At 35.4% G+C, this 26,675-nt stretch overlaps 1 protein-coding gene across 1 annotated transcript in view; it reads left to right on the top strand.

Moving 5' to 3' along the window:
• The window catches only part of LOC145984039 (uncharacterized), a 59,677-nt gene extending 33,002 nt beyond the window's left edge, over window positions 1-26,675 (top strand). Inside the window, exons 5-8 of the mRNA XM_083117377.1 lie at window positions 690-866; window positions 4,538-4,772; window positions 7,964-8,209; window positions 19,211-26,675. Of these exons, the coding sequence (XP_082973503.1) occupies window positions 690-866; window positions 4,538-4,772; window positions 7,964-8,209; window positions 19,211-19,291 (739 nt within the window). The 3' untranslated portion in view covers window positions 19,292-26,675. The remainder of the gene's footprint in view (window positions 1-689; window positions 867-4,537; window positions 4,773-7,963; window positions 8,210-19,210) is intronic.

Below are 26,675 nucleotides of genomic sequence, written 5' to 3'. Positions count from 1 at the left end.
ATGTAGTAGTGTACAGATCTAACCAGTGCGAGAAATTATCACATTGTGCTTGGATACTTAAATTCAAGCAGATTTGACCTCTTTCCTCTGAAAATATTCTTTGGGCTGCCCATGTGTGTGTTTATATATGGTACAGGTATAGGCACTTCTGAGTTGTTACAACCCCATTGATTCTCAATGAGATCATTACAACCCAGAAGTGCTTGTGGCTGTGCACACAGTGCCAGACTTCTTATCATATCACAGGATGTATTGCAGGCCAACAGTTATTTGGAATTTGAAAATTAAATACAGCACAATGAAACATCAGTTATACACTGTATGCTGTGTGTATGCTAATGATTGACCTGTAAATAAAACATGTATAAAGCAGGAAATGTAAGAAATTTAAAAATTTAGATGAGAAAAATATTATTAATATGAATCAAATGATAAATTTTGGTGGTTCAGTGCACACTTTAAATTAAAGGTCTAGTCTAAGGTAATCACCCTACATGTGTACAAAATGGACTTAAAACAGCCAAAATGAAACCAGGGCCTCATTTTTTAATGTACTTTTACTAACTAGATTTAATTTCTTTCCGTAACCATATTTTCATTGAACAAAATATAATTTCGTGGTGTCATGGTATAACAACATTCAAAAAATTTGCAGTAACTGCTTAAATTTTTCTCTCTTTTTTGTATAGGATAGAAGGTGAGTTTTCTATGAGCACTGCTAATGCCTTTAAGTTAGATAAATGGCATGGATTGTTCCTGACAAAGAAGCACAATCCTCTAGACATCATAGAGAGGGAGTTGGTGGACCTGTTCAACACATCGCTGAAGTGGTTCCACAAGGTTCACAGCTTTGATAGTGCATACAGGTTGGTTATGATTTAAGATTTTATTCTATAGTATCTACTGTTTAGTAAATTTGCTGGTAATTTTACTGATCTAATATTTCAACAAATAGCCTGTATTTTGTAAGGGTCAGACATTATTTCCTGTCCTGTAAATTTGATATTTTAAAGTTTTGCCCTCTGGTTCTCACACGATGAACTGAGGTAACATTAAATGTGTTTGAAACAGTGTTGCTGCAAATTGTGTGCCTTTATTGTTGAAGTTCACATAATATATATTGTGCAATCATGTCATATATATTCATGTTCCAAAGCTTGATCAAATAGCAGTGATATTAGATGATTTGAGAACTTAATTTTCAATGAATGTCCAGGCAATACTCATGCCATTGTGTACCTGGCTGAAGTTGACACTTAAAATTTTATAAGTATGTACAGTGCATTGGTCTTGGCTCTGGGCTGAGATAGCATGTGAACAACTTTGAAAAACTCTTATAACACAGGTTAGTTCTCGTTATGCAATATAAACATAATTGTCTACATGCTGAAGATATGTACATAAATAAGCGAGACGTTACAGGACGAAAATGCCGGCATCTGCACCATGCCACGTGCTATCTTGGCCCAGAGCCAAAACGAATGCACTGTATCTTTGAAGTCAAAATTATTTGATGTTACCAAAAAGTATACATAAAACTACTTTTGAAAAGAAGTTTGATTTGTAAAGTTAAAACTGAAATTTAAATTTTGAATGCAAAAAAGAATTTTCACTTATTCACTAACATAAATGTTTTTCAAGTGAATACACCAAAATAAAGTAATAATTGAAGAAAAATTATTGTCTGTGTTAATGCGTTAATGCATGCAATCACACCCTGCAGGGTAACTGTAAATGCATTCTGCACCAGGAGTTTCTTAGGTTCCTTCCTATGTTTCAGCTTGGCAGTGAAGGATGCAAGAAAATGAGTGTCAGAATAATATAATATATACAAGTCAATGTTTTTTTTTTTTTTAAATGAGAAAATAAAACATTTGTGTACATTAACTTTAACTTGGTCTGTCTCCTCCAGAGTTACTGGTAATATTCTTTTTCTTTACATGGTAGACCACAATCTCAGGGAAGGATGTTCACAGGATAGCATTTGAAGTCATAGTTTAACTGAAATTTTAACTGTCACATTCCTCAATGTACTTTTCTTTCTTATACATATAATACTACATTTTTTTTTTACTTGCCAAAAAATTGCATTTGCTCATCATGTCTTTAGAATCTCTTTTGTACTCTTCTTAACCTTAACTCATCTTAACTGACTGTCTTTGATGAAAGATTTGATCCTTAAGAAAACAATATATATATATATATATATATATATATATATATATATATATATATATATATAAAGGTGCCAGATCTGAGCCAATAATATACTTTTCTCCACCAAACACTGCCTAAATGAGTGTGTTGGTATGAGGACTATATACAAATGATTAAGACTAACCTGAATTATGTGATTCTTGAAGGTGGTGGTTCCCAGGGTATGCTTTGGTCCATTCCACATATTCACCCTGGAGGTCACAATGCACCATTGCCATCTCTGTGGCAATTTCCGTATTGCCTCACAAAACCCCCTTTTGTGAGGTGTGTGTAACGTACTTCCTGATAGCATCATATAAGGCTTCACAATTTTGGAATCCGTGATCATGCAGGGGATTCAACATTTTACAGAAGAGATTATAGTCCTTGATGCCAGGTTGGGGGAATAGGTTGGGTGTGTAGGCAAGATGAATCCCAGTGACTGCAGCTCAGTTTCAAGTAAATTCACTGGTGTGAGGCCCTGCACTGGTAGTCATCATGAACAATTTGTTGCAGTGTACGGTAACTCAAACCAGGGTCAGCAATCATCTCTCAGTGATGTGTTGTTCTTGCTGATCAGGTTAGACACTCTTTGAATCATTTGCGGTGTTCTTGATGTTCTTTGATGACCACTGATGGATCCCTTTTTCACTGTTTTGTTATGACATGCAAAGCTTGCCATCCAGTTGAAAACAGTTGCATGTGAAGAAACACCAGCACTAAAGGCCTGTGAATACTTGAGGTGTTGTCTCCCTGCTTCATAAGAACCAACCATCTCTGTCCCTGGTATTCACTCTCCATCGCTCATAAGACTGATGACTCTACTGTGGGACTAACTGATGCTGCCGCCATCTGTATGTTGCTGTGGCTCCATCTCGCAGCTACATGATCTTCAGGGTCAACACTATGGTTTCACCAAATGACAGTCCAATGTCACATGCTAGGTTGAACCACATAACCACAGTCTAAATCATTTGTATACACCACTCAATACATTATCCTAGTGGCCACTTTTGCCTGTTTATTCTAACCCACTAGGAAGGAGGTTAGCAGAAAAGTTCTGTCAAGCATGCAAGAATCCAATGGTTAGTGGCTGAGCTCTGTTGTCAACTATTTACCCCTGTTTAATTTGTCACTTCTCTTGATATTTGATTTGGCAACAGCACTGTCACTTTGAAATTGTATGGCAATCTACCTTGCTAGTTGTCATTGCATATAACATAGATTGCTGTGTTCACACTAATCTGAATTTTAGCAATGTATTGTTCAAATTAAGAACTGATCATGCTGATGACTCATACCTAAACAGATCATTCAGAGTGAGAAATGTTTAATTACACTGGTCGACATGGGTTTCAATGTTTCGGAGATGGCTGTTGTCTCTGAATAATTTCAGCATGCTGATTCCAAAAATGAAATCCATTTTTTTCCCATCACGTCAGAATTTTTCACAATTTCACAATCAAATTATGATATTTGACATTACAGTATATTTATTACATAATGCTACAAAAGAGAAATTTCTGTTGTTTCCTAATCAATAAGTGATTCTGGAAGTATTTTCAATGCTGATCATGGAATTGACAAATTTTTTCCTATCATGTCAGGATTTTTCACAATTTCACAATAAAATGTGTAGTTCCATTATTTCCTCAATAGATGGCTCTGTTTTGATGGTGGTAAAATATTAATTTTCTAAATGCATGTAAAATTGTATGCACCTTCACATGACACAATTGTATGGATTTTGATTACATAGTTTTATTTTCGAAATCCCTCATGAAAATTTCCTTTACAAAATGTCCAATACTCAATGTTATAATATGGTGGGTTGATTGAACTTAGTGACGTGGAGAAAAGTCCTGACATGATGGGTAGAAATTGATGTCATTTCCGTGATCACCATTCAAAATACTTCTAGAATCGCAGCCTCCCCGATGGTGCAGTGGTAGCGTCGTCACCTTGTAAGGGTTTGATTGCCAGTGGAGGCACATGGTGGTTCGGGTCCCACTTTAAACTGTAGGTCCAGTACCGATTAGCCTCGCTGTGCATAAAGTGGACTTAAAACACCAACTCAATCAATCAATCAATCACTTCCAGAATCACCTATTGGTTTGGAAACAACCAAAATTTCCCTTGTTTAAATTTATTTTGTTGCATTGTGTAATAAATGTGAGAATTTTGATTGTAAAATTATTTGAAAACATCCGAACATTTTTCTCAAAATGTCGACCAGTGTTATTTAATAATTATACTACATACGCTTTTTCCAAATTTTGTTGTGCTTATGAAAAGTAATGGTTGCTTGAACTGTTCAGTGTTTATAAAATTATGTTTTTAGATTGCCTAATATCATATGGGATAGTTTACCTCATGCTGGAGCAAGTCAGGTTCATCCTCACATGCATGGTTTGATGGGAAAAGACCAGTACTTTGGTTTGCTGAATGTTCAGTATGCTGGAGCTGAAACCTATGGAGATAAAACAGGCAGCAAATATTGGAGTGATTTTTTGGAAATTCATTATGCTCTGGGATTGGCAGTAAAGTTTGGCAATGCATTTGCTGTTGCTCCTCTGGTGAGTATTTTTTTTATCCTTCGAAATTGTTTGCCAATTGCAGTACATAATCACTAACATTTTCACAGACCATTGTAATAAATATGATCCAAGAAGGCAGTTTGAAGAATGATTCTATCCTTGTAGAATCCTAGAACCACTTTTGAATGTTTGTGGTCTTGGTTTCCTTTCCTTGTACTTCATTCATGTATTTTGTGAATGAATTCATGTAAATTCAATGGGAAAGCTGTTTTAATCACTGACAATGAACCACCTTCTGTTGCGTTGCCTTCTGATATGCAAAACCAGTAACTCTTAATTTGTGGCTGACCAAGAATAAATCTCTTGAACATTCAGAGCAGTACAGAAAGGAATATATAATAAAGTTTAATATAATACAAGGTCTGGCAGGAAAATCTGAAGGATTTAGTTTGGCAACACTGCAGGTAGGCGGAGTCAGACTTCATGTGGGAGCTGGAATTTTGCTAGATACGGGATACCATTTCAGTCGGCATGGAGCAGTGGAATGCTGTACATCGTGCTATTGTTGTGGAAATTTTTTTGAAAAATGGAACACATATTAGAGACATGCCTTACTGACACCATTAGATTCCTCTTCTAACATCTTGACCCATTGTATGCGATCTATTCAATCACTCTTTTTGTGTGCAAAATGTTCCACAAGTTTGAGCTGTACATTAGACACTTCTGTACAGATGACTACATAAATCTGGGAAGATATGTTCATTCTAAAGATTTTCCAAACAAGGAAGAAAAGTTCTTGATGTTTCATGAATTTCATTGCCAACTGTCAATACAAATCTTCCAGATTTGGCAATTTCTGTCTAAAGGTAACAACCAAGATGGTACTATATCAATATCATGCAAATGATATTGATATGGGAGCCATTTGGTAAGAAAAATTTAGCTTTCTTATTACTTCGATAAAAGGAAATTACATACATTTTTCTTTATGGCAATTAGAAATTAAACTTTGTTATCTTCCTACATGTGGTTTATCTTCTCAATTTCAAATAAAATTCTAAATTCTGTAAAAAAGATCAAGATATTAACTCCTTTCCAACACAGTAAAACATTCAGAAACAATAAAGAAAAATGTTAGAAAAATACTCAAAAGTCCAGAAGCAATGTGACGTGTATTACGCCTAGAGTGCTTGAAAAATGTCATAGTACATTGAAAACAATATGATCAGTCGCTTCATGTGAAAGGGGACTTCTAAGAAAAAGTTAATGTAGGGTGTACTTCTTGACAACATCAAGTAGTGCCATTAGCACTTGTGATGAGTAGACCTCGGATTTTAGGTTTTTAACCTAATTTTTCCTTTGCAGATAAATAAGAAATAACAAGTTATATCGGCGTTTCATAAAAAAATAAAACAACTGACTAAGTTTTATAGTGCCTAAAATAACCTATTTTGCTTGTTAGGGCCTATTTTAGGTTCATGTGCCTAAATTAGGGATGTGCCGAAGCCGATTACAGATGTATGAAAATTGGCAGAAATTGACATATCGGCATCGTTATCAGAATAGGCAAAAATTCGATATTTAAACCGGTATAGATTATACTAGAGTTTTACCTTCTAACAAGTTTTATATTCTAGTTTTGTAAGATTTATTGAAAATTTGGTTATGATTCATCATTATTGTAGAGTTTTTGTAATAAAATTATTGCAAACTCTCATTCAGAGGATCAACCTAACTATAAATCGGAAATAAAACAGTACATTGCTGAACCAGGATCTGCTGTTGTATTGAAAATTCAAAAATGAGTATTCAAACCTGAAGCAAGTGCTGAGAAAATACTTGGGCATACCTGCTGCATCAGTATTCAGTGATTGAGTGTTCAGTATTGCTGAACAGATTTGCGATAAGAGAAGAAGTAGGTTACTTCCTGAAGTGCTTCTAAATCTCGTATTTCTGAAGTTGAATCTGGCAGAACAGGAATTCATTTTGCATTTCAAAGAACTGCTTGTGAACTAATGTTAAATCTCTAGGTTCACATAACCTTTTGTAGATGCAAATGTACATTTGCATCTCTTGAGAATATATATGTATATACATATGATATGCAATAGTAATGTACATAGCAAATTATTTTTTGTCATGCAGAAAATAACATCCCATTTCTGTTTAATAATCTTATGTATCGGAATCGGTTAAATATCGGCATCGGTTCCAAAAATTATCGGTGAGTACATTGGCGTTGGTAAATTTTCAGCTTCGTCTCATCCCTAGCCTAAATTAAACCTTTTTTTAGGTTTTACTGGATTTTTATATCTCAGAGGTATTTACTAGGTTTGGTGGCGAAATACGTGTAGTAATTCAATGACTGGCATGTTTGAAACATGTTTTCTGTCGATTTCCCTCCCTCCAAGTATATGAAAGAATGTCTGACGTCACTAAGATAAAGTAAACTGTACACTAAATTCTAAGCTGTTTATAGATATATTGGATTATGGTAAAAACAGTGGGGTGGTGCAGTTGCCCCCCCTCACTTGTTGCCACTTTTTCCCCGAGAACTAATGCTAAACCTTATCTACCAATGGAGAGTAAACTGCCTTTGCCCCCCCCCCTCAGTTTTGGCACCTTGCTCCCCTAGTTTTGTAACCCAATCACCGCCACTGGGTAAAAATGTAGTAATTTTCTTATAACCGGTTAAACTGTCCTATTCGTAACATGAATGAATTTAGGTTTTAGATCATACGCATATTTTTTTTTTTAATTTTTTAAGTCCATTTCATGTACATATAGGCTAATTGTAACTGGATGTACATTCACAATGTGATTTCAGTAGGTACTGAACCCAGGACCTCTTAATTCTTTTGAAAATTTCATTGTAGTATTATGTTTTTGTGTTGAAAATGTACATTTTTGTGATTTATTTTCCATAGAGCTTGCATATAACTGTAATTTTGTTCTTGAAATGTAAGGATTGGGAAAATATGTGGCATATTAATATATCTGACACTGTATTGTTGTAATCCTTTTGTTTCTAATTTTTTTTCATTATGGTGGTCAACAAAAAATACATGCGTCATTTACTTGATCAATTATTATAAAGAAGAAAAATTGCGTTCCACACCTTCATGTGTTACAGTGTTGTAAGTAGCACCTGTTTAATTATTCTTGTAATGCATATTTGCAGTTTAATGCAAAGATGTATTTTTTAAATACTGTTTCATTTTTTGTAGACCTCAAGAAAAGACCATGAAATATTGCTCCTAAGTGATATGCCATCCAGAGATTTGTTTCGGTTACTGTATTATGTTGTTGACACATACCATAATAAACTCAATGTGTTGTGCTACAGTGCAGGAATGGCATTCCCAGCCGTCGGTGTAAATAAAGAAGGCAGCCTTCCAGCTTTGATACGTATAGGCTCAAGAGGTGATTGTAGCAGTGTGCGGAGTGACACTAGCTCGCTAGAACTTTATTTGGTAAGTACCAACTTATATGTTGAAACTGATATCCCAATGATACTAATGCTTGAACTTTCACCAATTTCCTCAATTTGATTTGTTCCCTCAAAACATTTCAGCATTTCTAAATTACAACTTTACAATGTCCATCCACAAGAATTTTGCACTAAAGTACTTGGCAGATTCATTTATGTTGGGTTTGTATTATTAAAACTGTGTATAGTGGAACTCTACTTTTATGTTCCTGGATTTACATTTTCCCATATTCTATTTTCATTGTTCAAATAAAGCCATATATTCCTGCTTTTTTAGTTGTTTCATGTTGGTCCCCTGAAATATACAAAATCAAAGTTTCACTGTTTTTCTTTTAAATTAGTTCATTTTTCATAACGCATACTTGTGTAGAATTACTTTGTTGGATTGCAGTTACTATTAAAAAATCAGGCAAGTGTTTTTTTCCCCCGGGATATCGTAATTACTAAACCTGTAACTTTAAAAGGTGTGAGAAAATGGACATTTGTGTGCGGAATATCATGGTTTTGTGTGTGGAATCTCAAGGTTTTCCCAAGGACAACAAAAACTGTTGCAAATGCGTAATCCTTTATCCTTTGTATGTAGCTGCTCATTAGACAAGACACTATACTAATTTGCAGATAAATGAAAAAATATTTATCACGTGAAGTACCTATTGCCCTTTGTCCATTTTAAAAATCTATTTCGTAAATCAGAATCCTTCTCTTTGCTTTCTTCTGGAAATTCTTGACTTCATATACTAACCAATAATCACAGTCATGCTGCTTTTAGTTCATCAGTGTTGACATCTTTCACTTAATTACGTGTTGATTTTTTGGGAGTGGCTGCACAAATTTGCGGAGACAAGTAGATGGGAAAGCTCTCAATCCACTGAAACCCTGGCCCTTATGGCTTGTAAGCAAGTTTCAACTAAGTAATTTTGATTGGTGAATAAGGAAATGTTTTATAAATAAATGAAAACATATATTGCCAGCTGAATACTATGTTGTATATCCATCTGGACTAACTTTTCAGTAGAGCTGATTGAAGTTTAACATGTGTGGATTTGGAATACACTACAAGTTTTGCACAAATAATTTTATTATTGTTGAATTCATACCACTTGACATCTACCACTTGACAGCCAGATACGTTGCTTCAGAACACAACACATTAACATGTATGGAACAGGATAGTGTCATCAACTCATTTGTGACAAAAAGTGGAGATACGATGTAACAGCATTCAGTTGGTGACATTGTAATACAGTGCGTCCATTTTGATCTTCAGCCGAGAGATCGGGAGAAGCATGGCGGGCGGCGCTGATGGAGATGCCGACATATGCAGCCTGTAATACCTTCTTATTTTTATGGACATATGCAGACATTTATATAAATGTTGCAAAACGAGCACTAACCTGTGTTATAATTTATCATCTGTAATTCATCCAAGTTCTGCCCTTATATACACAAAAAAATACGCTTTAGAAACGATGTTAAGAGCCACAGATAATAGAACATTTTAATCATAATTTTGACCAGTAACGTCCTGCTTAAGTTTATATCCTTGAAAGAGTTTTGTGGCGATGGGAATTGTTTGGAGGTTTTGAATGTGCAACACTGTATCAAGATTACGCTGCAGACGAAACCGTTAAAAGTGAATGGTTTTCGTGAGCTTCCTTGCAATCTGAAATCTCCAAGCTCGAGTTTTTTTATTCCTTCGTGACTAGATGAAGACAGAGCTGTGAATATAGTGGCGAGCAATGTAAACCAAGAGCGTGTTAATTTCGTACTGTGCGCAAGAGTGTTATTCTTGGTTACTTGCCGTTACTTGTTTGTGTTATTGCAGTGTGTATGTGTGTTGTGTCAGTGAGACGATTGGAATGCCAGCCGCAAGGTTCACGTTAGAACAAAGAATTCTTATGTATGACACTTATGTGAAAACAGACTCATGTCGAGACGTGTGTAGGCAATTTGTACAGAAATTCCCAGGCGTTTCAACTCCACATAGAGATATGGTTAGACATCTTGTCCTTAAATTACGAGAAACTGTATCGTTAAATTTTAAAACACCTAAGCAAAAACGACGGATTCTAACCGAAGCAAAACTCGATGATATTGGTGCAGCATTAGAACGTTCTCCAAACAAACCTCTACGCCGTGTTTTAAAAGAGGTGCGCGTGTCAAAATCATCAGCACATACAGCCACTAAGCTACTAAAATTAAAACCATAATCTTATAACACAGGTTAGTGCTCGTTTTGCAATATTTATATAAATGTCAGCATATGTCCATAAAAATAAGCGGGCATTACAGGCCGCAAATGTCGGCATCTCCGTCAGCGGCACCCGTCATGCTTTTCCCGATCTCTCGGCTGAAGATCGAAATGGACGCACGGTACTATTGTATAGGGAAGTGAACAGATATGTAGATAACATTACTTCCACTATAGGTGCTAAAAGAAATTGCACTGATGATGATGTTTAGAAGTTTATGAAGGGAATGTCATGAAATAACACTTGTTCCCAAGCTTAGTCTCAAACCTAAGATCTTTGGTAGACCACCGAAACATAATCTTAATGTTCTACTTAGCAGACAAAAATTCCAATTTAGAAAAATATTTATAATTCAGTGAAATCTTATTTGTATATTTTGTGGAGGATAGAATAGGAGAAAAAAAGTATAACTAACAAAAATGTACTATTGAAAGATAATTTAAGTGGTAAAAGTTGGTATGCACAGAAAGAAAAAGAGTACAGCTGACCACTCAGGAGATGATCCCCAATGGAAGTGGAGTGACAAAGCGACAGGCAACTCCACTATTAGGGTTGGGGGAGTGCACCCTGAGTGAGAAACACAGGCGGGCTCGCTGTAACTGGTGCAGCAACGCAAGTCATTTAGGGTTAACAGACATCCTCTTTTTCACAGACAGTGCCTCTTTTTAGGGCCCTAAAAATTGTCTGTGTGGGTTTTTAGGACAACTGCTTAACTCCAAGATTAGTAACAAAATGTTATTTGTAAATAATTGTTAATATGTTTCCGTTTTCAATTTCAAAGTAAAGAAATACAATACTCTCAGTTGCAAGTGCAAAGACAAGAAACTTTTCTATCAACAAAGAAAAATTGTTGGACCTTTGCATCTCTTCTGTTGTCATCACCGTGCCACGTGAGGTTTCTATTTCAAAGCATTTGTGACATCTACCGTGGCTCGTGGTGAGCATCAAGTTTCTAACAATAGGTAAGAATATGCGATACGCTGCGGCTTACTTTGATTTGAGTTTCATGACATCAGAATTCAGAAATAAACAGTAATTTTTAACTGCTCTACTCATAGTTCTTACATGGTAGTGGAGACGTGAAGTTCTGTCGATCAGGGATCTGAATCATTTCGAAACCCAAATGTGTTTTTAGTGACGACTTACAAAAACTGTTTCCTCACTTTAGGCCTGGAAGAAACAACTCCGAGGCAAAATGCCAATTTATGTTATTCTTTTGAAGTAAGAGACCAAGTTTCACAACTGTATAATATGGGCATAGAAAATAAATATTAAAATATTCAGACATTTGCTTATAATGAGGCCTATTATTAGTTATACGGAAATGGTGTAATATTGCTTTACATTGGTGTGTGATCTACTATAAGCTCACCAAAACACCAGTAAGCACAAAACGTGTGTTCAAAGTGCAGCATCTTCATCAAAAGTTAACTTTTTGCAATCTAAAAATGTCATATAATTAAGCCTTGTTTCCATATTTAAAAACACAAAGTTGTTCTTCGTCTGAGGAAAAGACCCTGATACAGGGTCAAAACGTTACCTGTTAAGTGTTTTTATCTTAATAAACTGCCTTGGTCAGCAACTTAGTGTTTCTAAAAATGTCCTCTTTTTTAAAGTTTGTCATCTGGTAACACTAAAGTCGTTACTGTATATTATTTTTTAAATTCTTTGAAATACAGCCTATATAATACACAGGATAAGCAATACAAAAGTATTCTGGACAGTGAAAAAAAAGACAACAGCAACCTGTTGCCGCACGTGAAAGCTCTGTTTGATTGACACAAATCAACTCCCATGCACTTCCAGAAGGACACTAGACCGCAGCGGAAGACTTTCTTCTACCCCTAAAATCTACAAATATGCTGGTCCTTTACACCTGCACCCTATCTCCCCTTGTTTGGGGATATTCTCATGAGCTGATGCTGTACTACGTACAAACTGTATTTATGCATGTATAATATACACCCTGATTTTGATTGAGAAAAGTGACAAAAATCATATCTTAAATATAACGTACAGCATTCTTCAGGTTTTAGAAAATTCTTTCTTAGTTGTAGGTCATAAAGCTGCTTTTATATTCATCAAGAAGAAAATACATGCCTATGTAATGAGTAGACCGTGGATATTTAAGTTCTACAAAGTGTGCTTTTTAGGTTCCTAAAATAGGCTCTAAAATCCTAAAATAGGTTCAAAGAACCCTAAAATAGGTTATAAAAATCCTAAAATAGGTTATAAAAATCCTAAAATAGGTTCTAAAAATCGTAAAGTAGGTCCTAAAAATCTTAAGTTATGCTCGAAAAATCTTGAAGTAGGTTCAAAAAAACTTCAAATAGTTCAAAATTCCTGAAAAATGCTGATTAGGTATAGTCACCGGCAGTGAAAATGGGACACCCATATCCTGAAATATGCACTATCTTGCATAATGTTATGTGTGTTGCCTAACCCTATAGCGATGGCAGAACTTACCACTGGAAATTTGCTATTAAAATCCACTCTTCGCCGTATAGTTAGGCAAAAATCTTTTTTCATGTTATCCACAGTCAAACTCCGCAATTTTGTCTGTGAGGATCATCTTATATGCTGAAAATAATCTTTCAACAAAAACATAGTCAGTGGTGCAAACTTCAATGCTGAAATGTTAGTTTGCAAGGCGCGAATGCCACAAAGCACCAAAGTGACGCGAAAGTGAGAAAGACCACGCAGGTCAGACCACTTTGGATTGTACAGGTAACAGTGGCACCAGACATTTTGCTTTCTTTAGAACTTTGAAATATCATGATGAACTTGGAGGAAGGGATATCGACAGAGAGTATGTTTCAAACATATTTGTCATTGAATTTTTTCGTGACCAAATAAAGAAAATGCCTCTGTGTGAGATAAAAATCCTGTAAACCTTTAAAATATATAAAAACCTTAAAAAAGGCTTGATTTAGGTGCATAAACCTAAAATAGGTTCTAACAAGCAAACTAGATTTTTTAGGCACTATAAAACTTCATCAGTTGTTGCATTTTTTAACAAAACACTGGCATAACTTATTATTTCTTACATACCTGTAAAGGGAAAAATAGGTTAAAAACCTAAAATCCGAGATCTAGTAATGAGTCACCCATTGCAAGTTCTGAGGTCTGCTCAGGAAAACAGCAACAGGACTGCTTGTTTACAATATTTTCCTGTGGGCATTGACAAACTTGTGGCTGTAATTTGTATTTACGTCTGTTGATATATACATATTATATGCAATGCCCAGGAGTTGCTAGCATCTGTCCAGTATAATTCCTAACCTGGACAGGATTTTTGAGGAAGCTATTTTCCATTATTTCTCACATCGTCTCCTGTGTGACAAGAGATGCACACTTGATTATGTTATACACAGTACCCAGGAATCACTATCATCTGTTTGTTATAGTTTCTAATCTGGGCATGGTTTTTGAGGAAGCTCTTTTCCTTTATTTCTTGCAAGATTCGGCTCCCATGTAATGAGAGGTACACACTCAATCGCCACCAGAATGGCACAACTTTGCTCAATTATACAAAACATTCCACTAGAAGGTGAACAATCACTGAGGAAGCAATTTTTAATGATTGTTGTTTATGATATTTTCCTGTGAACGTTGACAAACTCGTGGCCATAATTTGTATTTATGCCTGTTGATATATACATTTTATATGCAGTGACATAGTGAAAAATATGTGTGGTTTCAGGTTAGCTGTTGGAATTACTTCAAGTGTAACATGCACCACAGATTTTTGGGTCAAAACTTTGGAAAAAGAAATGCATGCTATAGCCTATTTGCATAAAATACTTCACAATCACTTCATCAAAACGACAACACACATTTTTGTAATACATTATTGTGAGTGAAGTGAGCAAGAAAATTTTTACATCCACTTCTTTGTCCTTCCCTGTGGCAATGTTGAAGGAAAGTGCATCCAAAAAGAAATCATCTATATATAGATGCAACCACAATTTTTTTATCATAAATAATCTAAAAAATAAGTATAAAAAGACTTGCCGCATAATGAAAATAAGGAAAGCAATCTATTCTCTGTCTGCCTTTACCCTCCAGTGTTGCCTCCAGGTACCCATTTATTTGAGGCTGGGTGAGCCCCAGGGCTGATTTATGCAGGGAAAAGGCCGGTAATATCCCGACCTTGGATCACCCACCCCAGGAATCGAACTCAGGTCTCTCACATGGCAGTCAGACACCCTACCGACTAGACCACCATGTCTCCCTGTCTAATTTCATATTGCAAAAAAAATATATTTTTCAGGAACTGACAAACATCAACAAAGAATTGTTTGATTGCCAATAGCACACATAGACTAATAATAGCACAAAAAGTGGTGTCTATTAAAATGACTTGTCGCAATACTAGAACCATTAATTGTGAAATACTGTCTTTGTGTAGATGCTCCGCAAAAAAGGACCACTTTCAGAGAGTCTATCCACCACAGGTAATGGGTTAATTTAATGAGGTGTCAATACTTTCATAGGATCCTGTGATATTTACTCTTTTCCAGCTTCTCTTTTCGCACGTTTAGCACCAAAAACATGTGAATCATCCCAAAATGGCATGAAAAGTTGGTAAAATATCAGGTAAATGATAAAGTTGCTAAAACATATAAGAATTCAAATATCCCTTTTTCATAGGTAATTTCACTGGAGAACCGATAAATGCCAGAAGGGCTTGTTCAGCCAGTCGTGGACCAATTTGGATCAATAAAGTCATCACGTACACAGAAACACCAAAGTTCGCTGTGTATTTTACCCCAAAACTGTGCTTTTGAAATCATTGATGTTAATGTGATGTCATATAACATCATTATAATCTAATAGCATAGGCAATCAACCTGAGTTGAGCAGGCAGCTCAATCTGCTGGACATGACATTTGAAATTTGTAAAAAGGCTAGAGAAAATGAATGGACTAAGCCCTCTTTATAGTTGCAAGATGCTGACTGTTGTACAGTCACGGACACTTCTGGGTTATAACATTTCCATTAACTTTCAATGGAATCGTTACAACCCAGAAGTGTCCATGACTGTACATCATTAGTTTTTGAGACTTGACACAGATGTAACAATTTGAAAATGTTACGTTTCGTAATTTTTGTGGATGGTATTTGCTTGTTCCATGGTGTCAAATTTTACAAAGTTTTTCAATTTCTTTTAATCTGCACCATCAAAACATGTACTTCGAATTCAACAGTCCAATTGACAAAAATGTTTAGGCTTATTGCTCTTTCTTTTTATGTGTTAGCAAGTTCCTGGTCCTGCTGTAATTATAAAATCTAATTTACATAAGGTAGGCAAAGAAGCAGGGTTGAGATGATTACTAATTTAATGGTGAAGATTAACAATAAATACTGAATTAGGGTTGAGATAACTATTAGTCATCCATGAATGCTATATTAAATAAGTGAGACATAGAGAAACGGTAAACTTAATAATTATTATTGACAAAGCCAACGTGGTTAGGAGACAGATGAAAAAATATGAGGGGCGTCCAAAACTAATTTAGAAACACATACAAAATAGCATGTGGTCACCAAACACCCACTTTATTTTTCAATATAGTCTCCCCCACTATTAATACATTTTTCTCATTTGGATGCCAAACTCATGATTCCAGTGTTGTAGAAGGATTCATCGTGAGACTCAAAAAATGAGTTCACAGCACACGTGACATCTTCGTCAGTGTCAAATTGCTGCCACTTCAACTCAGACTTGAAATGTCGAAACAGAAAATAGTCACTGGGGTCCAGGTCCGGTGAATAAGTTAGAGTGACTAATCATCCTGAGCCTCTGTTGTCCACAGCAGGCCTGGCAATGTGAGACGTGCATGGTGTGCATTATAATGCAACAATTTCACCAGTACCTGTCATTAGTCCCCCTCTTCTGGTGATTGGTATGACACAGTTTGGCCAAAGTTTCTGTCTGGATACGATACACCATTGATCGTGGTATATCTGGGATGGAACTTGATCAGCAGTGGCCCTCTGCAGTCACAAAAAACAGTCGGCAACAGTTTTCTTCTTGATTTTTCAACTTTTGCCTTCCTAAGCAGAGGAGAGCCCTTGTGCTTCCACTGCATTGAAGCCTGCTTTTTTTTGGGTCACATCTCATCCCCAGTTACTATGTTAGACAGATTTATTTATTTATTTATTATTTTTTTTTTTTTTTTTTTTTTTTTTTTTTTTTTTTTTTTTTTTTTTTTTTGCAGATCTCGCCAATTCCAAATTTTCATTCGAAATGTCAACCCGATCTTGCTTTTGAAGTGGTGTGAGCGACTTTGGCATCCGCCGCACAGACGTGTTTCTCATCATCAAATCCTTCGTCAGCATCAGGTGAATTGGAGATTTCAGAATGCCCATTGTCTGTGCTAATTCCGACAGTTTCAATCTTCTGTCTGTCATTACTAGTTCTTCTAAATTTTTAAGGTTTTCTGGAGTTCGGACAGTTCTTGACTGCGATGGAGCTGGTCCATCTTAAATAGATTTTCTTCCTCTCTTGAACTCGTTAACCCAGTTGTAAATGGTGGCAAGAAAAGAGGAAGTGTCTTTGTATACCTTGACCAAACGGGTGTGGATGGCCTTAGGTGGAAGCCCTTCTAGCATCAAAAATTCTATCACCTCTCAATACTTCAATTGCTGTTCAGCCATAATTTAGTCACAAGGGTTACTTTCCACGGTCCCAGCAATTACCGGAAAGAGATAGCAGTATGTAAGAAAATGAGTAAATATGTAAAGGTGTTACCATTACTTTAGCACAATGTGATCTGTCTGCATGGTTGCTTTGCGTGAGTTTCTAAATTTGTCTTGGATGCCCCTCATACCCTTCCCAAAAAAGTTATCAGCAGTTGAATTTACAAAAGGAAACACAGATGTTCTTTAACTGAAATAGAAATAGCATTACTGACAAGTTTGGCTTTGGTAAGGAGAGATTCACAAGAGTGAACATGCAAACACAAATCTCTTTTGTTTGCCATATTCTGATATGGACCGGATTACCATGATGCCAGGACAAAATGTTGCTCCCAGGCCATCACTAATCAGTTTTAGGTGAACATAACATCCTCCTCTCCAGCAAACCATTTGGGAGGAAAATGGTAACACTAGAATCTGTACTGGGGTGAATGAGCCATTTCAGGAGACAGGAACATTTTTTCGGGGAAGTGTCGAATTATATTTCACTTATTTGAACCAAATTAAGATATTACCACCACCAAGATGTACCAGATGCACAGTATATTCATTTACATGCTCGAAAACAATGAAGTAAATGTTTTTTCTCATTTTACAGGGAGGTTCAAGTAACACCTCACCCTCCTTCCGGGTGCCCATGGATCTCTTATTTAGTAGTTAGTGTTATATTTTACATCACTGCTTTTTCATGTATCTGATGCTTGTTTTAAGAGGAACAAAAGGGTGTGCTTATGACACTAACCACACCCCCTCTTGAGAGTAATCCAGATTAAACCCCCCTTGATAGTAAATGACTTCCCAATGGATTCTAGTCCCCTACAAAAATAATTCCTCTGTCCCAACACCAGAATTTTCCAACAGTGTAAGACATAATAGCAATACACAAGAGCTGGATATCCCCTCCCCTCAATTTAATGGTCATCCCTCCCCTAACTAAAATTCTCACCATAATCTAAGACTTAAAGAGTTGGATATTGTCCTCCCAAATGTTAAATCCTCAATTCTCACCAGAATTCATGTGACAATTTAAGAGTTGTATATTGCCCCCCTAATACTACATATTACCCATTATAATTCCCTTGTCAGTTTACAAATTGCTATTTATATAGTAGCAATTGATAACATAATTCCACTTGTGTCCAATGCTGTACTGTTTACTGAATCAAATCTCAATCTAAAAAAAAAATAATTATCCTCCTAAAGTTGGGTGGATGCAACCTGCCCATGGGAACAAACCCACTTGTGGGCATCCCTAAATACTTCCTTTCTAAATCTAATGGATTAAATATGGTGCACCTAATGTACTAACTTTTGTACATATCTTTTAGAAAATATGTATAAGTGTTGAGTTTTATATTCTTTTAAGGATAAATCCCCCCAAAGTTTTGATGGTGTGGCCAGTGACATAATCCTCCCTCTCCTTTTGGGCACCCCCAACTTTCAGGCCTAATAGAAGCACGGTTTGCCATCCAGATGGGTTGTTATTAACCCTGCATTGGTCGTGCACAGTCTCTCATTCCGAGTGCCTGATTTTAACGTCGTTATTTATCAGTGATTGTTTTGTCAACACCCTCCCTCTGTCTAGCTGAGTTTCTAACCTTTCTCTTTTATTCCATGATTTTGTTTTCAATGTTATTAAGATATTCGAGCGGCTAGGTAGGGTTCGTTGAAGCCACTTGCTGTCTGAGTCCATGCGTGATACGCGTACCTAGTTTTCACTGAAAATCCGATATGCCATTCCATGCCCGATTAACGAAGAGTACCTTTTTATAATTTTATAGAATTTCAATTTTTATAGTTTTATACAATCTCAATTGTTGAAATAAAAGATCTAATCATAATAATTGTGGATTTGGCATTTTAGACCATTAATTCGACATATTTTAAAAACCTGGACTCTGAGACCGTGTGCGACCATCGACATAACTTTTCTCGCACGACCAACGACGGGTTAAAAACAGTTTGTTTTTAATAAGACATGTAACATTTTATGTGTATCAATACTATGAAATTGCTTCCTCTTGCAGGTTAACAATGTAAATGTTGATCCATACATGACGATGAAGGAAGTAGGAAAAGCCATTGCAAAGCATGTGCCAGATTATTAGGATTCTGAAGTGGTAATGATTGCATTGGAGAAGAAATTAGCCTTTCTAGAGTTAAATTTTCTTGGCTGGAGTTATAACTGTTAAATTAAAACAATGGAAACTTAAATTTAAATTTGCTATAGATGTGGTATCCTCTTGAATGAGGGATGATAATTGGAATTAGAAAAAATCAACAAATTCAAGTGTCGACAGTTTGCCTGTTTCTATCTTCAGTGTCATGTTGAAGACACCCTTAAAGATAAAGTCAGGCTCTTAAATTAAGGTGGAGAAGTATTTATACTTGTGTGTGTGTGTAAAGTGTTGTAAGAAGCTATTTTTACATAAGATTTTGGATTGTATGTTCCTTTTGTTTTTATCAACTTGTAATTTTGTAAATGAGTCAGTAGGACTATCTCTGGGTAATCCAAATTACCTAACAAGTCAGGCAGTAATGAGCCAAATTTGTGATAATGTGACACAGTTTTGTAAGTTGTCAATATAACTAACCAGACTGGAAAAAGAAAATATTTCTGATAGTCAAATAATTGTAAAGTTTGATGGTGGACAAGCAGTTTATATTTTTTTAATGAAGAAATGGCATAGGCATGGTTTTTATGTGTTAGTCTGAGTTTTCACCTACAAACACTATTAGTATTTTCATATTTTATGAAAAGTTATGTAAAGGATCCTTGATTTTTCATTGTTATTTTTACAAAATCTTTTTCTTTTTACTTTCTTTGTTGTTTTTGTTTAAATTCACTTTGAAGTTCTGCACATTTTTGAGTCACACACACCATTCTAATCACATTGCATCACTCATATTAGAGATGAAACCGATTGGTACTTATTTGGCATTGGCCGATAATAGTCTGTCAATTTAGTGATAGCATTGTCAATAATTTTGAACTTACCAGCTCGTTCGCCATGCACATTAAGGTGTTAACTTTCAATCTCACCCAAAGTTCCCAGGTAACGTTGTCTCCTTGTAATTAAGAGGTCCCAGGTTCGATACCTGGTGGAGGCACATAGTGGTTTGCATTCCACGTTAAACTGTAGTTCAGTCCCGATTAGCCATTCTGTGCATAAAGTTGACTTAAAGTGAAAACTCAAGGTTTGAGTCCCAGTCTAGGCACGGGTGTTCTTTTTGCATGTCCCTTCAGCACTTTTATCTTTCAATTTCTTAAATTTTCACTCATCCTTATCGTCACAATTAGCCAAAAGTGGCAGAAGAGTGACAAAAATATAAATTTGTGCAATTTAGGTTTTTATAAAATTGAAAATCTGAAATTGAGTGCACAGTTTTGTCTTTCCATTATTTTTCTTTTAAATATTTAAACAAACTTATCACTTCTTTGTCCTGAGGATCAGCATAATGTCTTTTTATCTCATTCAATGCTAAAGTGCTTCTCTTTTTCACATCTTTTGTTCTAAAGGATATACAGTAGTTCTCCCACCATAGTATGGTGCAGTAACTGTCAAATCAAATATACCAACTTGTGTGCATACCAACAATATACTGGAACTTAATAATTTCTGACCATTTGTAGCACAGATAAGTAACCATGTAGGTTAATCTTTTCAACTTGTAAGGGCTAAGTGCAATCTGCATTGTTTTTGATCACATTGCATGATGTTGGGCTGATGGTTCTATGGTGAATAGACTTGGACACCAAATAGAATTTGCCAACCTCCATGGCAGAGTGCTACACAGAGTAGGTCCTGAGTTCTAATCCCGACCTGGGCATAGGTGTTCTTTGTGAGTGTCCCTTCACCAATTTCATCATATCATCACACATCCTCGTTGTGATTAGCCAAAAGTGGCAGAATAACAAAGTCAAATCAAACCAAGTAGAACTTCCGGTAGAGTAATGCGACAGTACCTGGCAATGGGTTTCTTCTCTCCAGGAAGTATATTTAGTTGATTCTCTTTGTCCCTGTAATAAATGCCAAAGTTTGCATGTGTTTCCACCAGTTCTGTGCGGAACAGCTTTACTCCATGTTCAAATACATATGGAATTTTTACCATCATTGTACTCCTTGTATTTGTGAAGTGCCTTGAAAATATTGACTGACTTCTGCGTTGGACAGTTCCTCTCCAGTTCTGTGATAGCTGATAGTACTGAAGTTTTTGTGATGTAACAAAGGCCCCTATATATATATATGCCTGTTTATGTGGTATCATGATTCACATCAAATTTCACAACCATCAGATCATTCAGTTTTCCATGTGACTCTCATAATCTTTCAGTTTACCTGAATTGCCACCTCACTTGTGATAGACATGACTTTCTTGCCTGCAAAATTGAACTACAATAGTACAATGGATCCCTGATTTTACATTCTTCTGTGGTATACATTTAATCTACATGATCCCAATATTGTAAAATGTAACAACATTTCACCACATTCCCTGAAAAATGTAAAATCCTAGTTCCACTATATATGAGACATGGCTACATAAAAGGATATAATCTTGACTGGATGAATGTTAAAGTTAAAAACTCTGTATATTAACAATTTATTGAATCTGAGTTTAATACAAACTTGTACATTATTTCATTGTTAAATGTGAAATTTAATCACATTCTCTGTACATCCCTGTCTTCTTCTCCTCTTTGCCAGGGTATCTCTGACAGTGTAGTAGTAACATCATCACCTTGTAATCAAAGGGTTCTAGGTTTGATACCCAGTGGAGGCACATGGTGGTTCAGATCCCACTTTAAACTGTAGGTCCAGTTCCAACTAGCATTTCTGTGCATAAAGCAGACTTGAAAGCAAACTCAACTCTCCTTCTTGGGGAGTTTGCCAGGTGAATTTTTAGTTGAGTTTGCCAGTTGCAGTTCCTAATGTCACCTTTCTTCATGGCATACTACAACGGAATGCTCATTCAATCCCAATTATCACAGAAGAAGTCTCATGGTGTTATAATATGCCAAGATAAATAATTTTGCCACACTAAAATTCATAGAAAATGTTCATTACCGAACTTATTGTGATGAATGAAACCATAGATAAAATACCTGTAGCAGTAAAATGATAAAGCACAATTATGTTTCAACCCTCATACGCCAGGGTCTTCATAAGGACCAGAAACATAAAATGTGTGTAAAAGCAATAAATATATCCTACCACCTCCCTTTCCCTTGTAATTTTTATTAGTATTGTACACGTTTTATGTTTCTGTGGTCCCAGTGAAGACCCTGGTGTCAACAGGTTGTTGAAAGATTTATATATTTTATCATTTTAGCACTACAGCTACATTCATCTATTGGGGTCCTGGGTCTGATGCCCAGTGGAAGCTGGTTCGGAACCCACATTAAACTGTAGGTGTAGTCCCGATTATTGTACATAAAGTGGACTTAAAACAACAATTAAAAAAGACATTCATCTTTTGCTTCATTCTCCTACGTTTTCCATGTTCTGTGTACAGAATATTGTGAATATCACATTATACATAGATATTAGTTCCCGCTACAAATTGTTATTCTTTTAGAGTCCATAATAGAAACAATAATGGACATTCCCACTATTTTTTTTACAACAATTTAAAAAATACACTCTTGTGTTTCTGTGCATTCAATTTAAGGCAAAAATGAGACTTCCGAAGTTGCATGGCCAGCAGTGTGCTCAAAACATGATCTGCTATGTTCATTTTTATTGGGTTGTAGCTGGATTGCCATCTGCTCTTTGAACATTGAGTTAACTATGAAGCCTACAGAGAGACAATGTACACAGCAGTTTTATGATCTGTACAGATTTAAATAATGAAAGAGGGAACAATATTGGGATAGAATGCCATGCTCTGTAATGATCATTCTTCTGTTAAATATCTCTAGTACCCAGGTGGAAGATAAATGAAACTGTAAACATGCACGTGTTCTCAACTTTACAAAAACTGTTGCTTCTAAAATTTGTTACTGACCAGTTTTTTTTACAAATAATTAGAAACTTATATGCATCAAAATTTTCCATAATTGTAATGCAAGGGGTCCCTGGTTTGATACCTGGTGGAGGCACATAGTGGTTCTGATTCCACTTTAAACTGTAGGTCCAGTCCGAGTGAGCCTTCTGTGTATAAGTGGACTTAAAACTCAAAATCAAACCAAACCAAATCAATATTTTGGGAAATGGCTGCCTAATCTTATTAGCCGATCACTTTGCCACTGGGGATGGTATCAAGTTAAGATGAGACTTGAAGTGTCTCGGTTTTGTGTCAAGTTGTAAATTCTCAGTCTCATCTCGATTTAAAGTATCTGTCTCATTCGTGTCTCAATTATTAAGCATCCATCTCATTCTTGAAAGGAAAGTCTCAGTCTCTTCTTGAAATACAGAATAAACAGCATTTACAGTGGGACACTGTGCAAACTTTCACATCATATAGAGGCCATTAAGAGAGAGAGAACTTTTAATATTTTTTAAATTTTTTTTTATTATTTTTAATTTTTTTTGCACACCATTGCTATGAACCCTTGTATACCAGTATTTATCCTGATTATATATGCCTACCATTGACTTTGTAATTATTGTAGGCAAAATATAGGACTTATTTGTAAATAATCAGATAGATATCTGTTTGGTATGTCTGAATAAGTTGCACAGTAAAGTTAATCTTTACCCCTTTCTCTCAAATTTACAATGACCTCCTGGGGCTTGAGGTTCACGTTCTGACCCCCTAAAGTTAGGCCCAAGTTATGCTGCTACTACCCACCACCAAAGGTTCCAGGTTTGATGTATGACGTAGGTATGGATGTTCCTTTGAGGGCCTCCACTGGTGTAGTGGTAATGCATTGCCTTGTAATCAATGGGTCTCAAATTTTATACCTAGTGGAGGGACATAGTAGATCCCACTTTAAACTGTAGGACTGAACAAAAACAGATATTGCAGAGATATTTTGCACATTTGATTTCCGTATCTTATCTGTAAAATTAATCTACTTACAACATATTTCATATTGTAGTGGAAATGTCCATTCTTCAATTCCAGCTTCTTTCAAAGAAACCACCCCAAGGGGCTCTGTACAATATTTACTTTTTTGGAAAAGCTTTCACATTTTTAAAAGAAAATAAGCTCATTTCCATTATTTTGTTTCACCAATGAAAACATGTTGTCAGATAATTGAACTTTGTCCCTCTCTTCTGCTTTAACATTTTTTGTTGTATCATTTTAATATGGTATATGTTCCTAAATCCTTTAACACTAATCTCACTAATGAAGTTTACAGAATAAAATGAAGCCATTCTCCTTCCTCTTCCCACACAAGTTTTTTTAGTTTTATACATGTTTTTTAAGTTCATTAATTTTACCTTTCACCTTTAACCTCTTGAAGACCGTTGAAAACAACACCACACAAACAACACAATAAAAAACTCTTAAAGTGTTTTTGATCATGCTGTTCACATGTTTTGTGTAGTTTTTAACAAGTATGTTGCTGACACATGATGTAAGAATGTTTTACTGTCATACTCTTGAGGACTTGTTAGTCCATAACATTTTATTTTAGATGTTATTTTAAAAATTCATTTTGTTTATTATTTTTTTTTTTTGAAGGAAAGGTCTGCAATGTTTTTGAAATGTGGCTCTGGCATTCGATCTATGGATGCAAATAACTTTAAATTTAAATTTGCAGATAATCACAACAAAGGACTGCTCTTTGATGACATCACTCAGTCCCCACATTTTGAAAAAAATGCATTAAAAAAGTGTGAAAATTTCGTTCATTGGATATATCATGCCTGGCCCCCTAATTGCTACCAATTGAAAATGATTATCCCTCTCATAGTACAGCCATGTAACTACAATTCCTCAAATTTCACCCCCAGTCCTTCACTAACAAGGTGCCAGCAGTGAATTAAGAATGCAATGCAGTTAGAGTAAATATTCCAAAATACCTGTAGTCACATTTTTGCTTTGCTCTTTCATGGTGATTACCTGCAAGTTTCAAGTGATTTCCATTTGTGGTACCATGCTATAACTGAAATTTTCCACAAAAATTGATGCACTACTTCTTCTTAGGAGCATTATACATTGTTGTTGTTATTATTTTCCCAAGAAGTATTTAACAATTTTTGGTGCAGCTTTGCATGATTGTAGGAACATTACAGTGCTACATACTACAGTCCATCACAAAAAATAGCACCACTTAAAAATTGCATGTTTAGCGTGATTTAATAAAAATCATGATATTTATCCACCTTGTATGTGACCATGGCTCCACCCTTGCTCTTATCTGGTTCACAGGCTCGGAGCAAAATAAATTGTTTTCTATATTGTCCAGTTGCTGGAAGATCACATAATTCAAAGCACAGCACAAATGCAGTGGTGCTATTTTTTTGTGATGGATTGTATATTTTTTTCATTCGGTTCAGTTTGTGGTGGCCTGTCAAATTTTGTTTTAACTTTCATTATTTAAATGCAATACGGATAAAAAACATTTCTGTAGAAATGTACCTGTAAAGCCCAGTCCTCAAAAGATTAATATCAAGAATTGCCTGCATGTAGTATGGTTCTGCACAGTATAATTCCATCAACTTTCACTTAATTATTACCAGACTTTTGAGAAAAATCAAGGCTTCTAGTTATAGTTCATAGGAAACTACTGTTTTGTGAGAGTTCATTTTTTTTATTTTCTTGTAAGGTATTGTAATGTATTATAAACTTCTGAAAGTAAAGAGCACTCTCATAAAAGATGCAACAGTGACATTATATTGTACCAAATATTCAGTGCCATACACAACTCATTAGGATTTTACGTAAAAAGATTAGCAACCTTTACTAAGTATTCAGCATATGAGAAAATATAGTGTATTTTTAATAAAGGCAGCAATAATTAGCAGTCAGACTTAATAATATAAAAAATATAAATATTATTAGTTGTTACATGTTTTTCTTTTATTACTTGCTGGAAGTATTTTGCTATAGTGCAGAATGAAATTACTTTTAGGTTAATGAAAGCTACAATTTACACATACTGCTCAAAAGAAAAAAGTAGTAACATTCAAGGTAAACAGAAGTGAAAGAAGTAGCCAACATATGTCACTGCTATGAACACCATGTTCTGGATTGAGAGAGATCCACAATGGAGTAATTTCTGTGTGTTCTTTTTGTTCCTTCAATAAGTTTCTTGCATATGTTCTTTTGATTTCATACTGAAGTGACATTTTTTTTGTGCAGTGTATATTTGGTATTGTTTATTATTACTTTATTAGTCTAAAAATACAAGTAAATTAGAGATGGAAGTCGCAAGTATACATAGAAGATAAAACAAAACTTAACTTTCTAAATTTCTACAACTATGTCATTTTAAGAATGTACTAATTGACAAAGTTTTGTTGTCAAAGATGTTGTTTTCACAATGAATTTTCCTCGCCAAAAAAAAGGACATTTTTCTTTTTCCCAAAATGTAAT

Source organism: Lepisma saccharinum, chromosome 2 (assembly GCF_977018435.1).
Source record: "Lepisma saccharinum chromosome 2, izLepSacc3.1, whole genome shotgun sequence".
Classification (NCBI taxonomy): domain Eukaryota; kingdom Metazoa; phylum Arthropoda; class Insecta; order Zygentoma; family Lepismatidae; genus Lepisma; species Lepisma saccharinum.
This window is presented reverse-complemented; position numbering and strand designations above follow the sequence as displayed.